Genomic DNA, 24233 nt, shown 5'->3' on the forward strand with positions numbered 1-24233 from the left:
GAACTAGGTTTCTATTCAAGCGTTGATCGACATGTTAATGGATCTATAGTATTGGAGAAAAGTTGAAAAAAACTGACCCTCTGTTACATCTTGACGTGTCATGTCGTAACGTACAGCACGCATAAAGCAACTATTTCTGTCTTACAATCTCTCTCCACCAGGTGAAGCACTTCTTTCATCCTTTACAAACAAGAAATTGACAGTGACGGGGGTAAGGGGGGATACCTAGTCATTTTTTTCGTCATCATTGCATGCGATCATCATTCAAAGCCGCTGTTTACTTCTAAGATCACTTTACCGCCCTAAAAACCCGATTCAAATTCTACACAAACCTTCAAATAGGTATGTAATGACACATTATATAAACTCTTTATAGTGTTTTATTTACAATTTAGAGGCGATAAGGTGATAAGTTGGACAGATTGAGTAAAAAAAAGCAATTTTCCCCACACATCTCTCCTTCTCACTATCAAGCATTAGTTTCGCTTCCCCACCCGCCATTTTTAAAAAGACCCGACAAGGCTCATTGTCTTCTTGAATTATGCAGAAACGGGCAGCGTTTAGGTCATGCAATTGATTCTGTTAGAAAGGGGATAAATTGTTCTTTACAATGGTATTGACTTACAGTTGATCTGGAAGTATTACGTTTTTGGGGCGCTAAAATAAGGGCAATTCTATGGACCAAGGCGATGTACGAGTTTACGTGAGTTTACGTTAACGTTAGTTGCTAGGGAGCTAGCTAGAAAGCCCTAAATATCTCGCTCTCGACTCTATTCTCATGTTTTAATGACACAAAGAAAGCCTGATGTTGTTAGCTGTGTCTGGTCAGGAAGACTCAGTTCCAGCCAGGTCCTAACATTAATTTGGTTGGCTAGTATTATATTGCCTCAAAGCTAGCTTTATCAACTTGTTAGATACCTTGCAGCAAGTAACAGGCAAAACATCCCCCCTGTAAGGTGGAATCACATCATTACATTCTCCCATTCTAATAGAATCTCATTCTATTTGTATGGGCTAACCACTGTATAATTATTGGGATAACATTTAGCTAACATTAGATAACAACATTTACCATTTATATGAACATGGATGCTACCATGATTACAGATAATCCTGAATGAATTGTGAATAATAATGAGTAAGATAATGATGAGTAAGATAAATAAATGCTAACCTCCCCTGTTATGGTAATGGTGAGAAGTTAGCATGTCTTGGGGGTATGATATAAAATGCTAACCTCCCCTGTTATTGTAATGGTGAGAGGTTAGCATGTCTTGGGGGTATGATATAAAATGCTAACCTCCCCTGTTACTGTAATGCTGAGAGGTTAGCATGTCTTTGTGCATCTGTAACTTTCTCACTCATCATTATTCACGATTCATTCAGGACTATCCATAATCATGGTAGCATCCACATTAATATCGAAGTGTTTAGAAACATGTTCTATTATTTTATTACAATAAAAGTGACTCCAAAATGACACAATACATTATTTACCATTCATTTCTATTGCGCACAAAATAATCTGAAACACAACCAAAGCAAACAGCGAATGGAAGGTTGTGTCACGTTTCTTCAAAATCGAACCCAGAAGCAGACCAGGACAAGGAGAGTAGGAAGAAGGTGAGTATTTATTTACAAGTGAATGTGAGTGGGTAGATACATCCAGGTGGCGTAGCGGGCAGCGGTGGTGAGTTGATGGGAGTAAATAGGTGGATCCAATGGGGAAGCGGAATCCTCTGATGACCAGGCGGGAATGGGGTAAATGATCCGGGTGAGTAACTGAAGACAGAACAAACGGAGGTAAGTTGAAGGCAAGCAAGACGTACAAAACAATAAAACAAATTCTATCCAACTTGAGGCTGATACTATGGCACAACATACTGTTCATGGCTAACGATCCGGCAGGGAATGGATGTCAGGTCAGAGCTTTTGAAGGGGAGAGGTGATGATCAGGACAGGTGTGCAGATTACTGATGGGATACAGGTGCGGGTGAACATCGATCTCCCAACAAGCTAATCTGCCCGGCAACCAGACAGGGTGCGTTCCAGGACACCGGAAACACACTCCAGGACAGAAACACAGGCAAACACAGACTCAGGAAGCGGGGTTCGTGACAGTACCCCCCCTCCGACGAACGGTAGAAGTCACGAAGCAGGTCGTCATCAAGGATCTGACGCCGAGGAATCCAACTCCTCTCCTCTGGACCATATCCTTCCCAATCCACGAGATATTGGAAACCTCGACCCCGCCGTCTGGAATCCATTATGCGGCGCACCGTGTAGGCAGGACCACCTCCGATCATCCGAGGAGGAGGAGGACGCGGAGGAGGGGGCAACAGAGGACTGATGAGAACCGGCTTGAGGCAGGAGACATGAAAAGTGGGGTGTACTCGAAGCGTTGCCGGCAATATGAGTCGGACCACAACAGGGTTAATGATTCTTTCCACCACAAACGGACCAATGAACTTCGGTGACAGTTTCCTCGACTCAGTCCGTAGAGGAAGATCCCGTGTAGCCAACCAAACCTTATCTCCGATGGTGTAAGCGGGAGCAGGAATACGGCGACGATTCGCCTGGATCTGATACCGGTCAGAAACTCTAAGGAGAACCTTCCTGGCCCGATGCCAGGTCCGGTGGCAACGACGAATGTGGGCCTGGACAGAAGGAACCGAAAGATCCCTCTCCTGAGAAGGAAACAAGGGAGGTTGGTATCCGTACAGGCATTGGAAGGGGGACATCCCAGTGGCAGATGAAGGAAGGGTATTATGGGCATACTCGACCCAGGGTAATTGAGATGACCAAGAGGTGGGATCAGAGGAGACAAGACAACGCAGCGTGGACTCCATCTTCTGGTTGGCTCTCTCCGCCTGACCATTAGATTGTGGGTGAAATCCAGAAGTGAGACTGACTGTAGCTCCAATGGCCAAACAGAAGGATTTCCAGACAGCAGAGGTAAATTGAGGACCACGGTCAGAAACAATGTCACTGGGCAATCCGTGGACCCTGAAAACCTCCCTAACAAGGATCTCGGACGTCTCCGTGGCAGATGGAAGCTTGGAGAGAGGGACAAAATGAGCAAACTTGCTGAATCTGTCCACAATGGTCAGAATGACCGTGTTCCCAACAGAAGGGGGCAATCCCGTGACAAAATCCAGGGCCAGATGCGACCAAGGTCGCCGAGGAATAGGTAGGGGGTGAAGAAGCCCAGAGCTGGGCCGATTGGTACTTTTGTTCTGAGCACAAACAGGACATGCGGCAACAAACCTCCGGGTATCTTCTCCCATGGCAGGCCACCAAAATCGTCTGCGCAGTAGCGCCATAGTCCGAGCAACGCCAGGGTGACAAGCTATCTTGCTGACGTGGGACCACTGAAGAACAGCAGAACGGACCGACTCAGGCACGAACAACCGACCGGGTGGACCGTTACCGGGGCCGGGCTGCGTCCGAAGGGCCGCCATCACATCCTCCTCAATCTTCCATGTAACGGCTCCCACGACAAGGTTCTGGGGAAGAATCGTCTCAGTCTTGGCCCCACTCTCATCCGTCTTGGAGAACATCCGGGACAAGGCGTCCGCTTTGCCGTTCTTCGACCCAGGTCGGAACGTCAGGGAAAAATTGAAGCGTCCAAAAAACAAAGCCCACCTGGCCTGACGGGAGTTGAGACGTTTAGCCGATTGCACGTAAGCCAGATTCTTGTGGTCAGTCCAGACCACAAACGGTTGCTCCGCTCCCTCCAACCAGTGACGCCACTCCTCCAAGGCAAGCTTCACAGCGAGAAGCTCCCGGTTACCCACATCGTAGTTTCTCTCAGCTGGTGAAAGACGACAAGAGTAGAAGGCGCAGGGATGGAGTTTACCGTCAGTGGAGCTACGCTGGGACAGGATGGCGCCCACCCCCACATCAGACGCGTCCACCTCAACAACAAACTGACGGGAAGTGTCAGGTTGAGATAGAATCGGCGCGTTGGTGAATCGGCTCTTCAAGTTCAGAAATGCTCGGTCTGCCTCAGGAGTCCAACAGAATATTCTGGTGCAAGACGTCAGAGCAGTTAAAGGGGCGGCCACCCGGCTGTAATCACGGATAAACCTCCGATAGAAGTTCGCAAATCCCAGGAATCTCTGGAGCTGCAATCTCGTACCGGGCCGGGCCCAATCCCGAACCGCCCGAACCTTCTCTTGGTCCATCTTGATCTCACCCCTGGAGATGATGTACCCGAGGAAGGATGTAGTGTGGGCGTGAAAATCACACTTCTCTGCCTTCACAAACAGACGGTTCTCCAATAACCGCTGCAGAACCTGTTTAACATGCTGGATGTGGCTGGAAAGCTCCTTGGAGAAAATCAGGATGTCATCCAGGTAAACGAACACAAACAGACCGATCATATCCCTCAGCACGTCATTCACCAAACTTTGGAACACTGCTGGAGCGTTGGAAAGTCCAAACGGCATCACCTGGTACTCGAAAGGTCCCATAGGTGTATTGAATCCAGTCAACCACTCGTCCCCCTCTTTGATCCGAACCAGATGATACGCATTGCGTAGATCAAGCTTCGTAAACACAGTAGCACCCTGTAAAGAATCGAAAGCGGAGCTCATCAAGGGCAAGGGGTACTTGTTTTTGACCGTAATATCATTCAACCCCCGATAATCAATACACGGTCGAAGAGAGCCATCCTTCTTACTCACAAAAAAAAATCCAGCTCCCAGGGGTGATGATGAGGGACGAATGAGACCTGCAGCAAGAGACTCCTTTATGTAGGTCTCCATGGCTTCCCGCTCAGGTCGAGAAATACTGTATAACCGTCCCTTGGGAAAGGCAGCTCCAGGGAACAGCTTAATTGTACAATCATAAGGTCGGTGGGGAGGAAGTGACTGAGCTTTCTGCTTACTGAACACCTCACCCAACTCATGATATGTTTCAGGAACCAGGGACAAATCAGGAGGAGCAGACTCACTGACCCGACTGGGGACAGCATGAGAACAGGCAGTCCTGAGGCAGTTAGCATGGCACTCAATGCTCCAACTAGTCACCTTACCAGTCACCCAATCGAACGAAGGATTGTGTTCTCTTAGCCAGGGGTATCCAAGAACCAGAGGAACATGGGGGGAAGGCAAAATGAAAAAAGAAATAACCTCTGAATGATTCCCCGACAACAACATCTTAACCGGTTCGGTCCTCATAGTGATCCGTGCCAGACTACTGCCGTTCAGAGTGGTTGCTTCAATGGCTTCCGGTAGTTGCTCCTTGGAAAGCCCCAGCTGTTCCACTAAGTCGGCATCAATGAAGCTGTCATCGACACCTGAATCGATGAAAGCGTTAATCGCTAAACTCTGATTCTTATTTATGAGGGTAGCAGGAAAACGAGGTCTGACAGGGCTCTTGAGAGGTTGAAACTGGCTCGCTAACAAACCTCCCAAACTTAACGAGCCGAGCAGTTTAACGGGCGCTGAGGACAAACGGAGATGTAATGTCCCGAGCTACCACTTCCTGACCCGAATGGTAACCGAGTCTCAGATTGAGTAGATGGACACCACTGCTTCTCCCTCCTTCTCTCTCGGACTCTATTATCTACCCGAATAGCTAAGGTAACCAAACTATCTAGGTCACTAGGCTCTGGATAGGAGATCAGCTCGTCCTTGAGTTGCTCCGACAACCCCTGGTAAAAAACCGCTTGTAGTGATTCCTCATTCCAACCACTCTCCACAGCCAATGTCCTGAATTCTATCACAAAGTCTGCCACACTGCAAGCTCCTTGGCGAAGAGTGAACAAACGTTTAGCTGCGTCCTTACCTCGGACTGGATGGTCAAAAAGCCTTCTCATCTCTCCCGTGAATTCCTGGTATGAAGCCATGCAGGTCTCCTGTCGTTCCCAAACGGCTGAAGCCCATTCCAGAGCTCTTCCACGCAGCAGTTCAATAACAAAGGCTATCCTAGCCTTGTCAGTGGCGTAAGAATGGGGCTGCAGATCAAACACTAACCCACACTGCATAAGAAACGAACGGCATCTTCCCAAATCCCCTTCATATTTATCAGGCGTCGGTACCTTGGGTTCACGGAAGGAAACCGCATCAGACACGGCAGGTGAGATTGGTGAAACAGGTGGTGAATGAATCGCCGGCAAACTGAGCTGATCCTGGATCTGTGTCAAGCTAGCAGATAAATTCTGGATTGCACCCGCTATCTCCTGTAGCGTCGTCTTGTGTTGTCCCAGTGTCTTCCCCTGCTGGGTAATGGCATGGCAAACGGAATCCAGGTCCGCTGGGTTCATCCTTGGCCGGATCGTTCTGTCACGTTTCTTCAAAATCGAACCCAGAAGCAGACCAGGACAAGGAGAGTAGGAAGAAGGTGAGTATTTATTTACAAGTGAATGTGAGTGGGTAGATACATCCAGGTGGCGTAGCGGGCAGCGGTGGTGAGTTGATGGGAGTAAATAGGTGGATCCAATGGGGAAGCGGAATCCTCTGATGACCAGGCGGGAATGGGGTAAATGATCCGGGTGAGTAACTGAAGACAGAACAAACGGAGGTAAGTTGAAGGCAAGCAAGACGTACAAAACAACAAAACAAATTCTATCCAACTTGAGGCTGATTCTATGGCACAACATACTGTTCATGGCTAACGATCCGGCAGGGAATGGATGTCAGGTCAGAGCTTTTGAAGGGGAGAGGTGATGATCAGGACAGGTGTGCAGATTACTGATGGGATACAGGTGCGGGTGAACATCGATCTCCCAACAAGCTAATCTCCCAACAAGCTAATCTGCCCGGCAACCAGACAGGGTGCGTTCCAGGACACCGGAAACACACTCCAGGACAGAAACACAGGCAAACACAGACTCAGGAAGCGGGGTTCGTGACAGGTTGCTGGATTCTGATTCAGAGGGGTTAGGTTAAATGCGGTCAGACACATTTCAGTTGAATACATTCAGTTGGACAACTAACTAGGTATCCCCCTTTCCCTTTCCAAATGCATCCAACACATGTGTAGAGGGTCATAAGCTTGATGCAATCATTGCGTGCTAGTAATATGGGACCAAACCCTAAACTACTTTAATACTGCCCTAATACTTTTGGTCCCCTAAAAAGAGACGGAGGGTGGAAACTATGTACAAAAAGTGTGGTAGTTTCTAAATGGTTCACCTGATATGGATGAAAATACCCTCAACTTAAAACTATCATTCTGCACTTTAACCTCAGGCATTGTATCCTTTTAAATCCCAAGTGTTTGAGTACAGAGCCAAAACATTTTTTTTTAAATCACTGTCCCAATACTTTTGGAGCTCAATGGATGTCTAGCTAGCTTTAAGCTTAGTATTTTTTTATGTTGGAGTCAAGTTGCACCCAGAATCCAAAGTAACATTTTAAACCCTTTCCAGTTTGAACCCACGTGACTTCAACTCGTACGGCTCTCGGCGTGGAAACGGTGCTGTGATGGCCCGTGGCACGTTCGCCAACATCCGTCTCTTCAACAAGTTCCTGAACAAACAGGCCCCGCTTACGCTGCACCTACCCTCTGATGAAACGGTATAATGCCCTGGAACAACGGATAAAGTAATAACTTTCAATAATGTAATATCCTTTCCTGTTATAATGTAATAACTTATTACATTATCTGGTGGCTATTACTTTGTCAAATGAGTAACACAATTTTTATGACTATTGTATTTACTTACAATAAAAGTATGGTTAGTGTTTCTTCTTGTATTTTGACTGCATATTACAGTGTATTTTGTTATATGGCTGTTATATGTACTATGGCTATCCCTATGTATCAATGTATGTATTCAGTGTGCTCTAGCCATTGTCTGCTTCCCTGTACAGCTGGATGTGTTTGATGCTGCAAAGCGTTACCAGCAGGGTGGCTTCCCGCTCATTATCCTAGCGGGGAAGGAGTACGGCTCTGGCAGCTCCAGAGACTGGGCCGCTAAAGGCCCTTTCCTCCTGGTCAGTCTCTCGACTTCGATCACAACAACGTTCTCATCACACCAAACTAATTTGATCATGTATGATGTAGTAGCTGAATGTAAATTAGGGGCTAGCCTGTGTGATACTTTTCGGTATCAATATAAGATTCTGGTGGCTATATGGATGTTTTTTTATTGAACAAAGATCCTAAAATACAAAGTAGGTACACATAGCCCACCGTTTGTTATGTGGATGCCCACTGTTACCTGCCTGTCACCCATCCCTCTGTTCCCCTCTCCCAGGGCATCAAGGCTGTGCTGGCAGAGAGCTATGAGAGGATCCACCGCAGTAACCTGGTGGGCATGGGGGTCATCCCTCTGGAGTACCTGGCCGGGGACACGGCAGACACCCTGGGCCTGACGGGCCGAGTGCATTACACCGTGGTCATCCTAGAGCCACTCACACCCAGGGTGATTGTTGACATTAAGGTGATTACATAGGGTGGGAATTGGGAAATTCTCAGTGGAAATGGAAAATTGGACACCTAGTCAGTTGTACAACTGAATGCCTTCAACTGAAATGTGTCTTCCGCATTTAACCCAACCTCTCTGAGTTATGCGAAGGTCTGAGTTGCTAGTCCAAAAAAAGAACCCTGTGATTTCTATGAACTCTCTAATACATTATGATACTGTCATACACTTGAAAAGAGCAACTTTTTTTTATTACTTTGAGCAACCTACAACTGTCTGTTTCCCTTCCCTTACAGCTCGACACGGGCAAAACATTCCAGGCGAGGATGAGGTTCGACACAGACGTGGAGCTGACGTACTTCCACAACGGAGGCACCATCAGGACCTACAAGGAGCGCACCATCGGGACCAAGCCGCGCTGAACACGCACATCCTCCATGGGGACGGAGAGACAGAAAGCCCTGACTCGCCCTCTGTTGGTTTGAGTTTACCATTTGGTTTTCATCATGTTGTCTCCATTGGTTTTAGTGCATTAACCCGTAGATGTTTAGCTATAGGACTTCTTTGATTATGTAGTGCTGAGTGCTTATTACTGTTGGTGAGTAGGGTTGCAAAATTCCACATCCAGTTCATTCCCAGTTGTTCCAGGTCTTCCTGGTTAGTAGATTCAGGAGGGAATGAGCAGGAAATGCAGGAATTCTCCAACCGGGATTTTTTGGGAAAGTTGAAGAAGGCCGAAATTTTAGTCTTTTAACCTTGCTTTAAAAAAAATGGAATCTTGTTAATGGTGAGTGAATGTTGCACCTTTTTTCTTTCCTATTTTGGGAAAGTTACCAGAATTGTTCAACCCTAATGGTGAGTTTGGCTACCCTAGTACTAGTGTAACAGGGGGCAAGTTAATCAAATCAATCTATCAAATTAATATAAGTAAACCTCATTACGTTTCTGACCTGAAGCCACATTTAATATTTTCTTGAAGCACTAATGGTTTTATGGACCAAATTGTTTCTGTCTATCAAATTGGAATGAAGGCCTACTTTGAGATTCGTACTTGTTTGTGACCTCTTCACTCTGATATGGATAAAATGTGTATTTTCTCTGCTACAAGGCCATAGCAGGGCTAGTGGCTACCTCCTAATAGTCTTAGTGCTGTCCCCTTCCCGTTCTCCTTTCCATAACTGGAGAGGCCAGGGGGAATTCCTGGTACATATCCACCATATTGCTGTCGCCTATTATGTATTCATAGTGATTGCACAATGGTTTATATCAACTGTTATGTTATGGGCAGGTTGGCGTTTATTGGGATGAGTCTTGTCCATTAGGCAGAACTGAGCGATTTCCGCTAGATGGGCCAGCTGCAAAGTCAAAATTGCTTATATTGTAACATTTATGAAAGAAAAACATTACCTAACATTACCTGAAAGAAAAACATTACCTTCTTAATTTAAGATTAGGGGTAGCAGTGTGGTTAGGCTTAAAATAAAATGTTATGACTTGTGGCTGTGCCAGCTAGTGACCAGTGCAGAGCTACCTCCAGATCAAGATTCATGATGAAAAATGCTAACCTGCATGATATGGCTCAGGGGCAGAGTAGACTACGTTTGTCAAATTGTTGAACTTCTACTTCACTCAAATGCAGCATTGTTGTGTCAAAATAATTTAGCATTATTAGCATACTATTATTAGCCTATTCTTGAAAAATAACTAATAAAGCAGTCAAATGAAGACTAACATGATAGATTCCTGGAATAATATACGTTTATAAAATAATTGCATACAAATCATTACATTTGAAATGGAATGTGAAATTAAAATAAATTCAGTACAGTAACTGGCTAAAATGTGGCAACTGTCACAATGTAATTTGAGAAAGCAACTGAGTGATCCCACAACTGCATGCTGTCTCGAAGGCAGCTGATGCCTTTCTGTATTTGTGTATTTGAGTTTCTGTGGCATAATGTGAACTGTAGAGTTGGCACCATATACACTCAGTGGCCAGTATTAAGTGTGCCCATCTAGTTCTGGGTCAGACGTCCCTTTGCATCCAGAATGGCCCAAATTCTTTGGGATCTGGAAACGTTGCTCAATATGTGTCAAGGGACGTAACGTGTGCCAGGAAAACATTCCTGACACCATTACAGCACCACCACCAGCCTGTACCGTTGACACCAGGATGGGGTCATGGATGCCAAAATCCTGACTATGCCATCAGCATGACACAGGCAATGTTTTTCCACTCAATGTATTTCCGTTATCTGCCAGTTTGTGGCACGCCTGTTAGCTTGCACAATTCTTGCCATTCTCCTTCGACCGCTCTTCAACGAGCTGTTTTCTGAGATACTGGAACTGACCATCATACCACGCTCAAAGTTGCTTAGGTCACTAGTTTCCCCCCACTCGAACGTTCAATCTAACTGTGACCGACTGCCTCGATGCCTGTCTGCCTGCTTTATATAGCAAGCCACGGCCACGTGACTCACTGTCTGTAGGCGCAAAGCATTTTAGTGAACAGGATGGCATACCTAATAAACTGGCCATTGAGTGTAGTGTCAGTGATGAGAGTAACCTGAATCTTATGTTGTTATTCATAAAATATTACATTTTGTTAATACAGAAATACTATAGTCCACAAACCCAGTTATGACGGATTTCAGACAAGACAGTGTTACTACCATCAAGGACCGTACATTTGAATACAACCTTGAGACGGTGAAATCAAATAATACTTGAAATGTACACGTTGAGAGGTATGCGTTACTCACAATACAATTTGTTATACACAGATATTAAATATTACACAGATGACCAGTGCAGCAGTTACAGCACTCAACAATAATAATAGTAATAAGTATAGCTGTTACACATGTGAACAGTACGGTACATGTTAAAGCTACTCAACATTAAGAATGGTAAGGAATCCAGTGTCATTGGAGAGAACGATCCCTTTAAACTACAGTAGCTGGGAAAAGCGTGAGCTTCAGTGGTGCATGTGTGTGTTTGACTGATGTGTTTGATGCAGTACTTCCGTTTTCATTAAAGCTGAGCTCTTCATCTAGCTCTGTAGTACCGTAGTAAATCTCCTTTTGGGTGATTGGTTGATGTTACCTGTATGAATGCAACTTGTCTTGAGGGTCAGCTCCACTCCTGTTGGAACAACAGTGAAAAGAAAATAGTTCCGATTCATAGCATCAATCCAACGTAGGGATCCCCCCCTCGGCTCACGTCTTGATGTAACACATGTAGAGATGACCCCTGCCCGTCTTACAGTCTCTGATCTGCCACTTGGCCCTCCTCCACACCAGAACACACCTCCTGGTCCCCTTCCTCTTGCCTCTGGCCGGGCTCTTCCTCCAGTTGGTGTAGGTGATGGGTTCTCCACCCACCCACTCCCAGCGTCCTCGGCTCTCCCTGTCGTTTAGACCTGAGAGATGGAGAGAGGACAGTGAGTGAGGTAGACACACGCACACACGTTGAGCTACTTTTCGTCCAATGGAAATAGGACAGGGTACTTTTTACCTATCCAGAATGGCTTCCTTCCACTGAAGTCCCACAGCCAGTCCATGTCAGCCTTGGAAAAAACGCTCACCAGATTGGCTTGGTGACTGGAACCACAGGAGAAATTAGAAATGATAGTTTACTACAACACAAAGGCACAATAAGTCACATGTTTCTTGTTCCCCTCCTCACCTCTCCCTGCATGCTCTGATGGCGGTGCTCCACGACGACTTGCGCTCGGTGCTCAGGAAGTAGCAGTTGCCACTGTGATAGGTCCAGCCCTTACGACAATTCTGAGCACTGACCATCTGTGTCGGGGGAGGATGAAAATGGCTGGCCAATGAGGTGAGAGTTCATTACTGAAATATGAAATGGCTAACATTAAGGGCTGGTTTCCCAGACACATCAAGCTCAGTCCAAGACAGTGGCCCAGAATGTTGAGCTATGACTTGGTTAGCCCATACTCTATGACCCTGAAATAGTCTAAGTATGATATTCATAATAAAATCGGGCAATTGATGAGGGTACATCATTCTGTTTCCGGCACCATCCGTCCCAGATTGATTACCTCATCAGTGGGAGCCCAGGGCTTCCAGGAGACCCCGTTGCAGCGGAGGAGCCCGCCTGAGCTCTGGTTAAAGTGTAGGAGCCCCATCAGCTCTGGGACACAGGGTTTAGGGCTAGAGCTAGGTGAAGGCTCCTGAGGGCCAAAATTATTAGAGTAAGTAACACATTTAGTTAATTTGTTCATCATATTGGAAGTAGTTTATAGGCCAAGAGAGAGAGACTGTAATCTATGCTTTGGGTTTGTTTATATAGCCACTGCCACCAATGTCTGAATAACCCTCAGTGTCTGTTTATATTGAGGTGATTTCAGTCCTAACTTAGCTGTTACACCACGAGATGCAAACCTCTCGATGGGATTGCCGGTGTTGTACTAAAGTTGCTACGATATAGAAACTGTTATGAATCAATGTAACAATGACTCACCTTATTGGGCTGCTCAGGCATTGAACGTGGGAGCAAGTGGTCACTCTTTGTCTTAGGGACAGGTTTAGGGTTGAGGTTGGGAGCCACTGGTGGTGCTGCGGCTGCATGTTGCTGCCGCCCTCTGCTGGTCACCTGAATATTAGCCTTCCTTCCCTTCCTAGACGGAGACTTGTCATCCTCCAGGCGCACGGACATGATCCCGTGGTACTGCAACCACAGAGAGGCAGTGAGAGAAAGACAGTGATGGCTGTCCCTAGGTTGGATTCACTGTGTTAGATTAGTGCAAAAGGTCGTAGCCTTACCATGAACACAGTGTCTGTTCCATTACGATGGACTGACGATGGTGGAATCTGTGAGAAGATAATACATGATCAAGTTGTACTACATAACTCTTAGGTTTAGCATAGTTTAGAGTGAAGGCTTGGAACAAAGACATGGGACAAACCTCAACAGAATAACAGTCACACCGGTGATTACAGAGTTAAAAACTCACCGTCTTTCTGTTGGCCATGGCTCTGAGTTTCATATTGGGTGTGGCGGGCACAGCAGCGGGCACAGACTGGGGCATACCATCGCCCCGGGTCCAGGTCATCTGCTGGTCTCCCTTGGCAAGGGGTAGTGTCTCCAAATGAATGGAGCCATGTTGGGGGTACGGCCCTGACTGAACCTGCTTCCCCCCCAGACTGGAGCCCATAGGGGCCCGACTGGATCCACACTGTCCTGGAAAAGCACAGAGACTTACATTGAGATTTTGAAACCACGTCAATAATTTATAGAAGGTTGGTGTATTGTCTATCAGTCTTTGGCTTCCTCGGTCCCTCCAGCTTCAATAACTTGAATAATGTACCTTGACAATGTACAACCTTTTTAGATTAAAGTAAAGAAACGGCATCGACTCACAAGACAATGGAAAAGGTTTCTATTTGATTTAGTCACTAGTGTTCACCTTTCCCAGAGTCCTTGATTTTAACCAGCGCTTTGGAGGTGCTGCCTACTACGGTTCCCTCAGGGGACACCAGTGTCACTTCAAATGTCTCCTCTGCCTCCTCCAGGTGATCTTGGGTAATTTCAATACGCCAGCTCCTTTTGGATACGCCTTCATAGAGAGCACAGGTTTGAGTTACCTATCTCCTAATCTATGATGGTAACTTATATCAACATCCCACTCCAAAGCCACACGTACCAGGATCAAACTGGATTAGGCTGGACGGGCTCAGAGTGAAATCCTTTCCAGCAGTCGCTGTGACCTCTCTCACCTAAGATATTGACAAAAGGTGAATCCGAATGTGACATTACATTCATGGCACTAAAATGTATTTACAGTGCCATCTATCACTCGATTTACCTCACCGAGACTAACCTGGTTAAATAAAAGGTAAAGAATGAATATATGCAATTTAGCAGAATTTCTAGATTACAGGAATTGTTCTAAGAATCATACTGTTTGAAACGGATCGATCAGAAACCTTGATGGTGATGTACGAGGACTCGGCCATGTTGCCTTTCCGTAGGACGTCCAGTGAGACAGTGCCCTGGTCCTCACATGCCTGGTACTCAGACACAGCCAGCTCCACACGAGACCACTTCAGCTCCAGCCTGCAGCATGGAACCATGAAGAACACAGCACAGTGAAAACAGTTTCACACACTTACCAAAGACCCTGCGTTGCCTTTCCAAGTTGATTGAGGGTGATGGTACCTTCTTTCATTACGAGGACACAGTACATATGTTACATACAGAGACCAATACGGTCGTTGAGGACCGTTTATCAAATCTTCATAAGCTGTCATATAAATTGGCCTCGTCGTGTACAGTAGTATGTATGTAACCATTGTATGTAGAGCATACTAATACTATTTATGTCTTGTGCGGAGTAGCAGCTCACGTGTGGGAGGGCCCAGTGTTCCCCAGGGGGTCGGACACTCTGAACTCCAGGCTGTCCGACAGGGCTTCTGTCGCTGGGTCTATGATATACACGATAGTCCTTTTGCTCAGGTCCCTCTGAGTGAAATGCTGCTGGATAAAGCTGCCTGCAAGAGCACAGTGTAAGATGGACTGTTTACTGAAGAGCAAACGCAATTAACCTGGGGTCTATGGGCTATCGTAATGGTCTTTTTTTGAAGGAGCACTGATGGCCTAATTAAATGCATTTGGATTAATTATGCGTAAAATAAATAATATTTTCTGTATTTTTAGTGGACAAAAGGATAAAACTGAGGGAATGGGGCCTGACGCCCCTGCATATAAGGCTTCACCTTTAAACGTATTCTCCAGGTAGCCAAAGTATGGTGGTCTGTGGATGTGGAAGGTGAGGTCTTCGTCCTTGGTGTTGCCGTCCTGCGCTCTCAGCTCCCGGTACGAGAGGTAGATCCCATAGCGACCGTCAGACAGGACTTCAGCCTTCCACAGAGACTGCAGCTGCACAACCTCAGGAGCCGAGCTGTCCAAAGGCTCAATCTGGAATACAGGATCTTGTTCATTAGGCACCATCAAAGGTGTCCATCAAAACATTCCCCAAACATTGCACAACTAATTATTTTGATTCCACTACTATTGAATAAGTTGCTGTGCTGATCTACTGTATACCTGCAACGGCCCCTCAATCGACATATCTGGGCATAGGTGTGTATGCAGATAAGTGTGTCCTACCTGAATGGTAAAGATAACAGGTTCCGTCTGCACCCTTCCCTCCAGCAGGAAACTCCTGTTGGTAGTGTCTGAGGCCGTGAAGGCAAAGCGGTCGATCTGCGACGGGCCGCCCCCGTGCCTGTAAGTCACCTCCAGCTCCTGCAGGTCCCACTGGGTGAAGTTACCCCCGGCAGCGAGCGGGACACCGCCACGAAGCAGTGTGCCGTACTGCGGAGGCTGGGCCAGAAAGAAGAGCAGGTCACTGGGTGGGGTGTCGGGGTCGGACAAGGCGAGGGCGTCAGGGGTCACCGCCATGGAGGAGTCCTGAAGGACTCTCAAGCCGCTGTTACAGGTCAGTGATGGCAGCACGCGGTCGGTGGTCTCAACGTAAATCTCCAGGGTGCCGTTACGGGTGGCCTTGCCATTGCTGACGACGAACCTAACAAAGACATACAGGAGCATGGCAGGTTCTTAGGGGAAGGTACTTCATCTCATACAATGTATCAAACTTATAGATGTGGGTCAGATTGGGGCCATCTGCTATCTGTTATGATGGCTACAGTCTTGGAGATGTACTTTTTTTTTCTACAAACCAGCATTGTTTGCAGCATGTTCCAACCACTATTATGTGGAATAATGTTAAGATTATCAGCCGCGTCATTTTATACACTTAGAAGGGTTGCCATTACTGTAGTGTCTCCAACGACGCGGTGGCTCTGTTGTCGTGGACGTAGCCCACCAGGTTGGCAGCGATGTCCATCTGGCTGAAGGTGCTGATGGCCACCCCAGGGTGTTTGATGTACTCCATGTGGCCGTTGCCGGGGGGGACTGTAACGATGTAGAACAGCTCCTCGGGTTTGTCTGTACCGTCCGTCGCCAGCAGGACGTCTGTGGTCAGAACCATGCGCTCACCGCGGCTGGTCTTCACCGGCATCACAAAAATAGCAATGTCTCCTGGGAATTGATCGAGAAAGTGAAGTCTTAAAAGGAAAGTTTGCACAAATTTGTTTACACAACATAAACTTATAAACCAGCTTATTTTATTCCTTGTTTTAGCTGAGTTTAACATTATTCTAATAACATAAGACAACAGTAGTAGTAGCTACCAGCTGATATGATGAGACTTCTCTACTAGCGTTTGTTTTTTTACACAGACCATGAACATGTAGGTTATAGCAAACTGCATAATAGTGCACTTCCCAGGTTGGTGGTCTGTCCATCTGTTCACAAACCTTTCTCCATGTCCTTGAGGGAGATGTGGAAGTGCTGCGCGGGGGAGCGGTTCTTCCCGTCCAGCAGGTGGAACACAAAGAAATCCTGTGTGTGTCCCAGTGGCCCGGTATGGAGGTAGCGCAGCAGGTTCATGTCCACTGTCTCCTGGGTGCAGTTCATCCCCGCAGACTGGGTCACCCAGTCAGAGCCTACCTGAGAAGGGACCATGGACAGTTAGGGAGAGAACACATAATGGAAGGCACATAATTTACTTACAGTGAAATCATTAGTGGACTGAAAGTAATATATTTTGAAAAATGTTAGGTTGACATGCATGATTTTGCATGTTTCAAAAGTTTAATAATGAAGAATATATATATACACACACACACACACACACACACACACACACACACACACACACACACACACACACACACACACACACACACACACACACACACACACACACACACACACACACACACACACACACACACACACACATACACAGTTGAAGTTGGACGTTTACACTTTAGCCAAATACATTTAAACTCAGTTTTTCACAATTCCTGACATTTAATCCTAATACTTATTTTCCACCATAATTTGCAAATAAATTCATTAAAAATCCTACAATGTGATTTTCTGGATTTTCTTTCTTCTAATATTGTCTGTCATAGTTGAAGTGTACCTATGATGGAAATTGCAGGCCTCTCTCATCTTTTTAAATGGGAGAACTTGCACAATTGGTGGCTGACTAAATACTTTTTTGCCCCACTGTATACACACACACACACACACACACACACACACACACACACACACACACACACACACACACACACACACACACACACACACACACACACACACACACACACAGTTGAAGTTGGACGTTTACACCTTAGCCAAATACATTTAAACTCAGTTTTTCACAATTCCTGACATTTAATCCTCGTAAGAATTCCCTGTCTTAGGTCAGTTAGATTCACCACTTTATTTTAAGAATGTGAAATGCAAGAATAATAGTGTAGAGTGTGATTTATTTCAGCTTTTATTTTTTTCATCACATTCCCAGTGGGTCAGAAGTTTACATACACTTAATTAGTATTTGGTAGCATTGCCTTTAACAGTTTTAACTTTCGGGTTTCGGGTAGCCTTCCACAAGATTCCCACAATAAGTTGGGTGAATTTTGGCCCATTCCTCCTGACAGAGCTGGTGTAACTGAGTCAGGTTTGTAGGCCTCCTTGCTCGCACATGCTTTTTTAGTTCTGCCCACAAATTTTCTATAGGATTGAGGTCAGGGCTTTGTGATGGCCACTCCAATACCTTGACTTTGTTGTCCATAAGCCATTTTGCCACAACTTTGGAAGTATGCTTGGGGTCATTGTCCATTTGGAAGACCCATTTGGAAGCTCTCCAAACTTTAACTTCCTGACTGATGTCTTGAGACATTGCTTCAATATATCCACATAATCTTCCTTGCCATCTATTTTGTGAAGTGCACCAGTCCCTCCTACAGCAAAGCACCCCCACAAAATGATGATGCCACCCCCGTGATTCACGGTTGGGATGGTGTTCTTGGGCTTGTAAGCATCCCCCTTTTTCCTCCAAACATATCAATGGTTTTATGGCCAAACAATTCAATTTTTGTTTCACCAAACCAGAGGACATTTCTCCAAAAATTATGATCTTTGTCCCCATGTGCAGTTGCAAACCATAGTCTGGCTTTTTTATGGCGGTTTTGGAGCAGTGGCTTCTTCCTTGCTGAGCGGCCTTTCAGGTTATGTCGATATAGGTCTTGTTTTACTGTGGATATAGATACTTTTGTACCTGTTTCCTCCAGCATCTTCACAAGGTCCTTTGCTGTTGTTCTGGGATTGAGTTGCACTTTTCGCACCAAAGTACGTTCATCTCTAGGAGACAGAACGCGTCTCCTTCCTGAGCGGTATGACGGCTGCGTGGTCCTATGGTGTTTATACCTGCGTACTATTGTTTGTACAGATGAACGTGGTACCTTTGGAAATTTGGCGTTTGGAAATTATTCCCAAGGATGAACCAGAGTTGTGGAGGTCTACAATTATTATTATGAGGTCTTGGCTGACGTCTTTTGATTTTCCCATGAGTTTGAAGGTAGGTCTTGAAATACATCCACAGGTACACCTCCAATTGACTCAAGTTATGTCAGTTAGCCTATCAGAAGCCTCTAAAGCCATGACATCATTTTCTGGAATTTTCCAAGCTGTTTAAAGGCACAGTCAACTTAGTATATGTAAACTTCTGACTCACTGGAATTGTGAGACAGTGAATTATAAGTGAAATAATCTGTCTGTAAACAATTGTTGGAAAAATTACTTGTGTCGTGCACAAAGTAGAAGTGTATGTAAATGTCCAACTTCAACTAGAAATATACATGGTTTTTTAAAAGTGAAATGTCCCTTTAATCTAGCATGGAACAATTCTTTCTATGCTGGCATTTGTTAATAACACGTACCAGTTCATATCAGATGATACAGGAGTGTACTGACCTTAACCTGTAGCAGTCCCTGAGTGGGAACGCTCTCCAACATGTAGACTATCTCCTGAGAGGTAGTGTCGCTGTCCTGAGCAAAGAGAATAGCACTGGAGATCAGCCTAGCCTCGCCTGCCTCCACCTCCAGTCCATTGTTCCTATAAGGCAGACAACCATGTAGGGTGAAGTTGCTTGGGTCAGTTTTGCATTTCCCCCACTAATGATTAAGGTTAGGACTGGGGGAGTGGAAACTAATCCTAGATCGGTACCTAGGGGAAGCTTCACCCAAACGGTTTGTTAATTAATTTGTGTGAAATGTGTACCGAATGTACACAGGAAGGAGAAATTGTGGTGTTGTACTCAGGAAAGCCAGAAGGGGGAGCACAGATATAATGGAAGTCTAGATTAGGCGGGAGGACGTTTATACGACCTGTTGTAAACTGGTTGCAGTATGTTCCATGTATGGATTATTGGTGAAGTAAACTCATAGTAAACTCTACAGAACGTGTGGACATCAATTCATTGTTTTCTCTGTGTGTAAATGTAACAAGTCCCATCTGTTACCTTATGACTCGAGGCTCCTCGTCATTGACAGGGAGTACGTTGACCATCACGTGCCTCTGGAGCTGGTGTTTCCCATCGTCCAGCTGGATGGTGAAGCTGTCCACCATGTTCTCAGAGTCATCATGCATGTACATCAGAGACATACCTGAACAGTGGAGGTGAACTCATTATTTGAATGTGCCTGTATGTATAACCCCACGACTGATGATCACTAGTACACAAATTCCACCAAATTGCTCTATTTGAATCTCAACAGCTTTTTCGTGCTCTTCAGGATCACCAGTCTCAATAATGGCACAGTACTACGGTGTCCATATGAGGACAGCCTCTGAGTCACAAGGAGTTGGTCACAGTACAGTACCATTCCTCAACTCCTGCATGGTGAAGTCATGGACCAGCACCTCTGCGTCCCTGTGCCTGTTGACGGGTCTTCCATTGGCGGGCACGTCGTTGCCATACGTTCGGCCCATGATGGTGCCATGCTGGGGGGCCTGGACCACGCTGAACAGCAGGTTGTTCTTAGGGATGTCCAGATCCACCGCGTTTATAACAGCAGGGTCCAGCTCCTTCATATGGCCCTCTCGCACCTTTTTACACGGGAACATCAATGGGGATGTCGGTTAAATCGGTCCGGATGTGGTCCTAGAGTGCATTGAGGCATGTTGCACTATAGAATAGGTGGTTAGGGGGTTTCAGTTGTTGTAGATGTGAAATCAGAGAGTGAAGAGCATGAAAAAGGCCATCACTCGCACCTTAGAGGCTGCTGCCTTATATACATAGACTTGGAATCACTGGCCACTTTAATAATAGAACACTAGTCAATTTAATAATGTTCACATACTTTGCATTACTCATCTCATATGTATATACTGTATTCTATTCTACTGTATTTTAGTCTATGCCGCACTGACATTGCTCGTCCAAATATTGATATATTCTTAGTTCCATTCTTTTAGATTTGTGCGTATTGTTGTGAAATTGTTAGATATTACTGCACTGTTGGAGCCTGAAACACAAGCATTTTGCTACACCCGCAATAACATCTGCTAAACATGTGTATGTGACCAATAAAACGGTCTTTGATTTGAACTGTATAATAGCTTTACATAGTGTAGACGAAGCCTCCAAATTCGGCCCAGGGAAGCTTACAAGATGTGCAGGGTTTTGTTTCAGACTAGCACTAGCACACCTAATTCCACTAATCATGGTCTTCAGCCTGGACCAGGTGTGTTAGTGATGGGCTTTGAATAAAACCCTCCACATCCAGTAACTCTCCAGGACCGGAGTTGGTGGTGACCTCGGCTGTGGATAATTGACATCTTGAAGACGGGTGACTCACCGTGATATTTCTGGCGAGAAACTCCGGGACCTCGTCATTGATGGGGTTGATGATGATGTAGAAGTGGACGTGGGCCGAGGTGTGTTTCCCGTCAGAGACACAGAGCATGAACTGGTCAGCGGTTGGCTCAATCCTCTGGTGTCTGGACTGGACATAGTTCACATGTCCGTTCATGATGTCACTGTAAGAGAAGGAGGCTGAGGAGAGACCGGAGGAGAGTTGCTGAGGTGGAACAGTCCGGGAACCTTTACAGTTAATAATGTACATACTGGTTATACATACTACGAAAAGGGGACAAAGTTTGAGTTTATACAAAAGGTTCATATAACAAGTGATTTATTTAGGAAAAGAAATCGGTGGATTGTTCACTGCTTATGAGGGATTCCATATGGCTTGAGGTTACAGCACTACAGTCTAAGAAAAAGTGCAACGCCTGTGATGTGAATGGGGTTAAATGAAGACAAATATGACGGGTTAAAGCTACTCACCGATGCTGATGCCTGTGTTGCTTTTCTCAAATCCAGGACTGGGCAGGATATTCTCAATGTAGCCATACTGGGGAGGAGAGACCAGGCTGATCACCAGCTCCTCCAGGGGAGTGTCCACATCCGAGGCACTGAGGTGGGCTACAGTTATAGGGGCCACACCCCCCTCATCCACCACAAACACATCTCCTACAAAGGAGGAGAAGAACATCCATATTGATTGACCATTTAGGTATAATTGTGAGAGAAAATAGTCATGGAATGCACTATACAGTATTGCTCAATATTTAACTTTTCTGTTGGTGTGCCCAGAGTGTTGCTTTCAGTATTTTTCTTCCACTAGCCTACACTTGCTAATACAGGTGTACGTTTGCTCTTGAACCGTTTCACAAATCTCAAGGATACTAATCATGTCTGAACCTGAATAAAAAGAATCATAGGCATTGCTGCAGCATCACTGCACTCATTACCCGTTGCAATAGAAGGCATCTGACTGTCCACAGGGAACACGGTGACCTTCAGGTCATACAGAGGCAGGCTCTCCTGGGCTTGTGTCCTGCCTCTTTTCAATGTGTCCCCTCGGTCATTACAGCATGACGGAGCGTTCTCCACCTGGCCGTCGGATATCACAAACGTGATTGTGTCGTGTCGAGGGGCTAGTCCAATCTCCGCTCCTGAGAGACATAAGAAACACGATTGCAAGTTTTTGGCTTCAAAGAAGGGGATGAAATAATATGTCTATAATCATGTTTTTTTGACTCAGAAAACAGAAAAACACATGATGGCCAACAGAAACGTTGTAAGATGTTAGGGTTAATGTCTAAAAAATATATATATTTTAAATGGAATGGTCATAAACCAGCAATACACTTATGGTGGTGCAGGGATGAGGTAGATTTAACAATAATACCTGTGTGTTCGTAGGTGATACTCCCTGCGACAATGTCTGCCTGAATGAAGCGATCGACCACAATGGCGTTTTTGCGCACCACGCCATGGTATGGCTGACGGGCAATCATGTAGGTCAGACTGTTATCGTCACTGTCTGCGTCTGTGGCATAAATGTACTCAGCGGTGATGATGACTTCCTGTCCCTCTGCACAGTCCAGAACAGGTTTCAGACCTGGCATGAGAACTGGAACCTCATCATTGATCAGTGTCACCTGTTGATAAAGATATGGTCTTTGACTCTCATACAGCAAACATTCACAGTAACATCTTTTTGGCTTTGTTAGCATCGAAATGGTCATGTACATTAAGTTTACAGTACCTTAACTTCCAGAACAAAGTTGATTGCGTTAATCCCATCGGTAGCGATTAATTCAATGGCATCGCCCACTGTTTCCGAGCTGTCGTGATGATATCTGCACGGACAAACCAACACAATTGTAGTCCGACGATACAATAGGATTGTTGACACAATTTGACTCTCCTTGTTATCGAATCAGTTTGTGTCCATGCTGTATATAGATAGCCAATGACTGCTCTGTTCCAAAATTCATACTAGCATTATGCTTAGAATCAAGCCTTCTATTGGGTATACGTTCTAAACGGTATATAGTGTGGCCATTGGAACGCAGCCAACATGTACAAACTTCACATGAGCATCACAGTGTGTTAGGGTGCAGTAATGAAGTGTCATCAATCATATCTGACCTAACTTTTAGGCTTTTCAGGTCGCGAACAGTGAAGTTCTGGCCCGGTTTCATGGAGAAGCCATCCAGCTGAACAGCTCCATGCTGAGGCTCTCTCTTCAGCTCCACTCTCAGGCTCTCCTCTGTAGAGTCATGGTCTTCCAGCAGCAGGTGGTCCGGACCCACCCAGCACTCCCCACCCTCGTCCACTGTCAGAGGTTTCATGTGCACCTGGTGAGGGAACATAAAGTATACAGCAGGGTTGTCCAATGAAGGGCCTGAAGGGATGAAACAATTCTGACTCTCCTTCTTCTATTTAAGGGCTAATTTTATTTAAGGGCTAAATTGTCTGTTCAATTCATGATATAAATGGACCAATTAACTACCAGGTAGAAAATAAAACCAAGCAGTACTTTGGCCTTCGAGGGCCTCAATCGCCTTGGTGTAGAGTCTTCAACCTGCTTCAGCTATTCCTAGACAGCTTGTGGTAGAGTTAGCAGTGCTAGCATGATTGTGACAGGTTGGGGGTTAGCCTACCAGTACACAGAAGTGTCATCTAGCTTGATAACTTTGAACACAACCTTATACCTCTGGGGCCAGGTTGTCCACTGGCACCACGGTAATGTTGAAGCAGATGCCAGCGACTGTGGTTCCCTGCTGGTTGGTGACGGAGAGCACCAACCGGATGTGCTGCGGGTAAGGCCCAATGTCCAGGATGGGAGGCATGTAGGCCACTTTCATGTAGTTGACTGCATGCTGGAACAATAAAGGTGTTATTAAACCTAGTCTGACATTTTCCTCCCGTCCAGCCAAAATAACTGGGGGAGTAAACATATCTGAGTTTACCTGTGTGAATAACCTTAACACTGGGGCTTCAGCATCCTTGGTGAATTTGGCAATGCTGTCAACCAGGAACAGCCTCCCTGCATCATGGACCCTGGCCAACAGGAAAATAGCACATTGAACGTAACAGTCGAGTTTGAAGGGGGATGC

At 45.7% G+C, this 24233-nt stretch overlaps 2 protein-coding genes across 5 annotated transcripts in view; one reads left to right on the top strand and one right to left on the bottom strand.

Moving 5' to 3' along the window:
* Positions 1–689: 689 nt before the first annotated feature.
* LOC109906259 (cytoplasmic aconitate hydratase-like) lies at positions 690–9431 on the top strand. Its single transcript, XM_020503872.2, has 5 exons — positions 690–703; positions 7379–7526; positions 7824–7946; positions 8210–8395; positions 8674–9431. Exons 1-5 carry the CDS (start codon positions 690–692, stop codon positions 8797–8799), a joined length of 597 nt encoding a protein of 198 aa, XP_020359461.1. The 3' UTR covers positions 8800–9431.
* Positions 9432–10117: 686 nt separating this feature from the next.
* frem1a (Fras1 related extracellular matrix 1a) overlaps positions 10118–24233 on the bottom strand; it is a 32330-nt gene continuing 18214 nt past the window's right edge. For 2 of the 4 annotated variants that reach the window (XM_020504247.2, XM_020504245.2), the window contains 26 exons: positions 24087–24177; positions 23829–23996; positions 23263–23471; positions 22877–22970; positions 22517–22769; positions 22077–22280; positions 21610–21795; positions 21122–21318; positions 20144–20369; positions 19783–19927; positions 19235–19376; positions 16723–16915; positions 16180–16444; positions 15512–15929; positions 15118–15319; positions 14748–14892; positions 14329–14458; positions 14046–14118; positions 13809–13958; positions 13356–13582; positions 13165–13212; positions 12863–13069; positions 12441–12572; positions 12065–12180; positions 11894–11979; positions 10118–11798 (listed from right to left, as the gene is read on the bottom strand). In XM_020504247.2, coding sequence (XP_020359836.1) covers positions 11596–11798; positions 11894–11979; positions 12065–12180; positions 12441–12572; positions 12863–13069; positions 13165–13212; positions 13356–13582; positions 13809–13958; positions 14046–14118; positions 14329–14458; positions 14748–14892; positions 15118–15319; positions 15512–15929; positions 16180–16444; positions 16723–16915; positions 19235–19376; positions 19783–19927; positions 20144–20369; positions 21122–21318; positions 21610–21795; positions 22077–22280; positions 22517–22769; positions 22877–22970; positions 23263–23471; positions 23829–23996; positions 24087–24177 — 4510 coding nt within the window. In that variant the 3' untranslated portion in view covers positions 10118–11595. Of the gene's footprint in view, positions 11799–11893; positions 11980–12064; positions 12232–12440; positions 12573–12862; positions 13070–13164; positions 13213–13355; positions 13583–13808; positions 13959–14045; positions 14119–14328; positions 14459–14747; positions 14893–15117; positions 15320–15511; positions 15930–16179; positions 16445–16722; positions 16916–19234; positions 19377–19782; positions 19928–20143; positions 20370–21121; positions 21319–21609; positions 21796–22076; positions 22281–22516; positions 22770–22876; positions 22971–23262; positions 23472–23828; positions 23997–24086; positions 24178–24233 lie in introns of those variants that run through there. The other 2 variants (XR_004203385.1, XR_004203386.1) reach the window with 2 other exon arrangements.

Source organism: Oncorhynchus kisutch, linkage group LG16 (assembly GCF_002021735.2).
Source record: "Oncorhynchus kisutch isolate 150728-3 linkage group LG16, Okis_V2, whole genome shotgun sequence".
Lineage (NCBI taxonomy): Eukaryota > Metazoa > Chordata > Actinopteri > Salmoniformes > Salmonidae > Oncorhynchus > Oncorhynchus kisutch.

Bases quoted from the DNA above. Each gene is read 5' to 3' on its own strand.
- LOC109906259 (XM_020503872.2), top strand. The intron at 7,947-8,209 runs GTCAGTCTCTCG...CCCCTCTCCCAG, and splicing joins CTAAAGGCCCTTTCCTCCTG to GGCATCAAGGCTGTGCTGGC. The intron at 8,396-8,673 runs GTGATTACATAG...CTTCCCTTACAG, and splicing joins GGGTGATTGTTGACATTAAG to CTCGACACGGGCAAAACATT.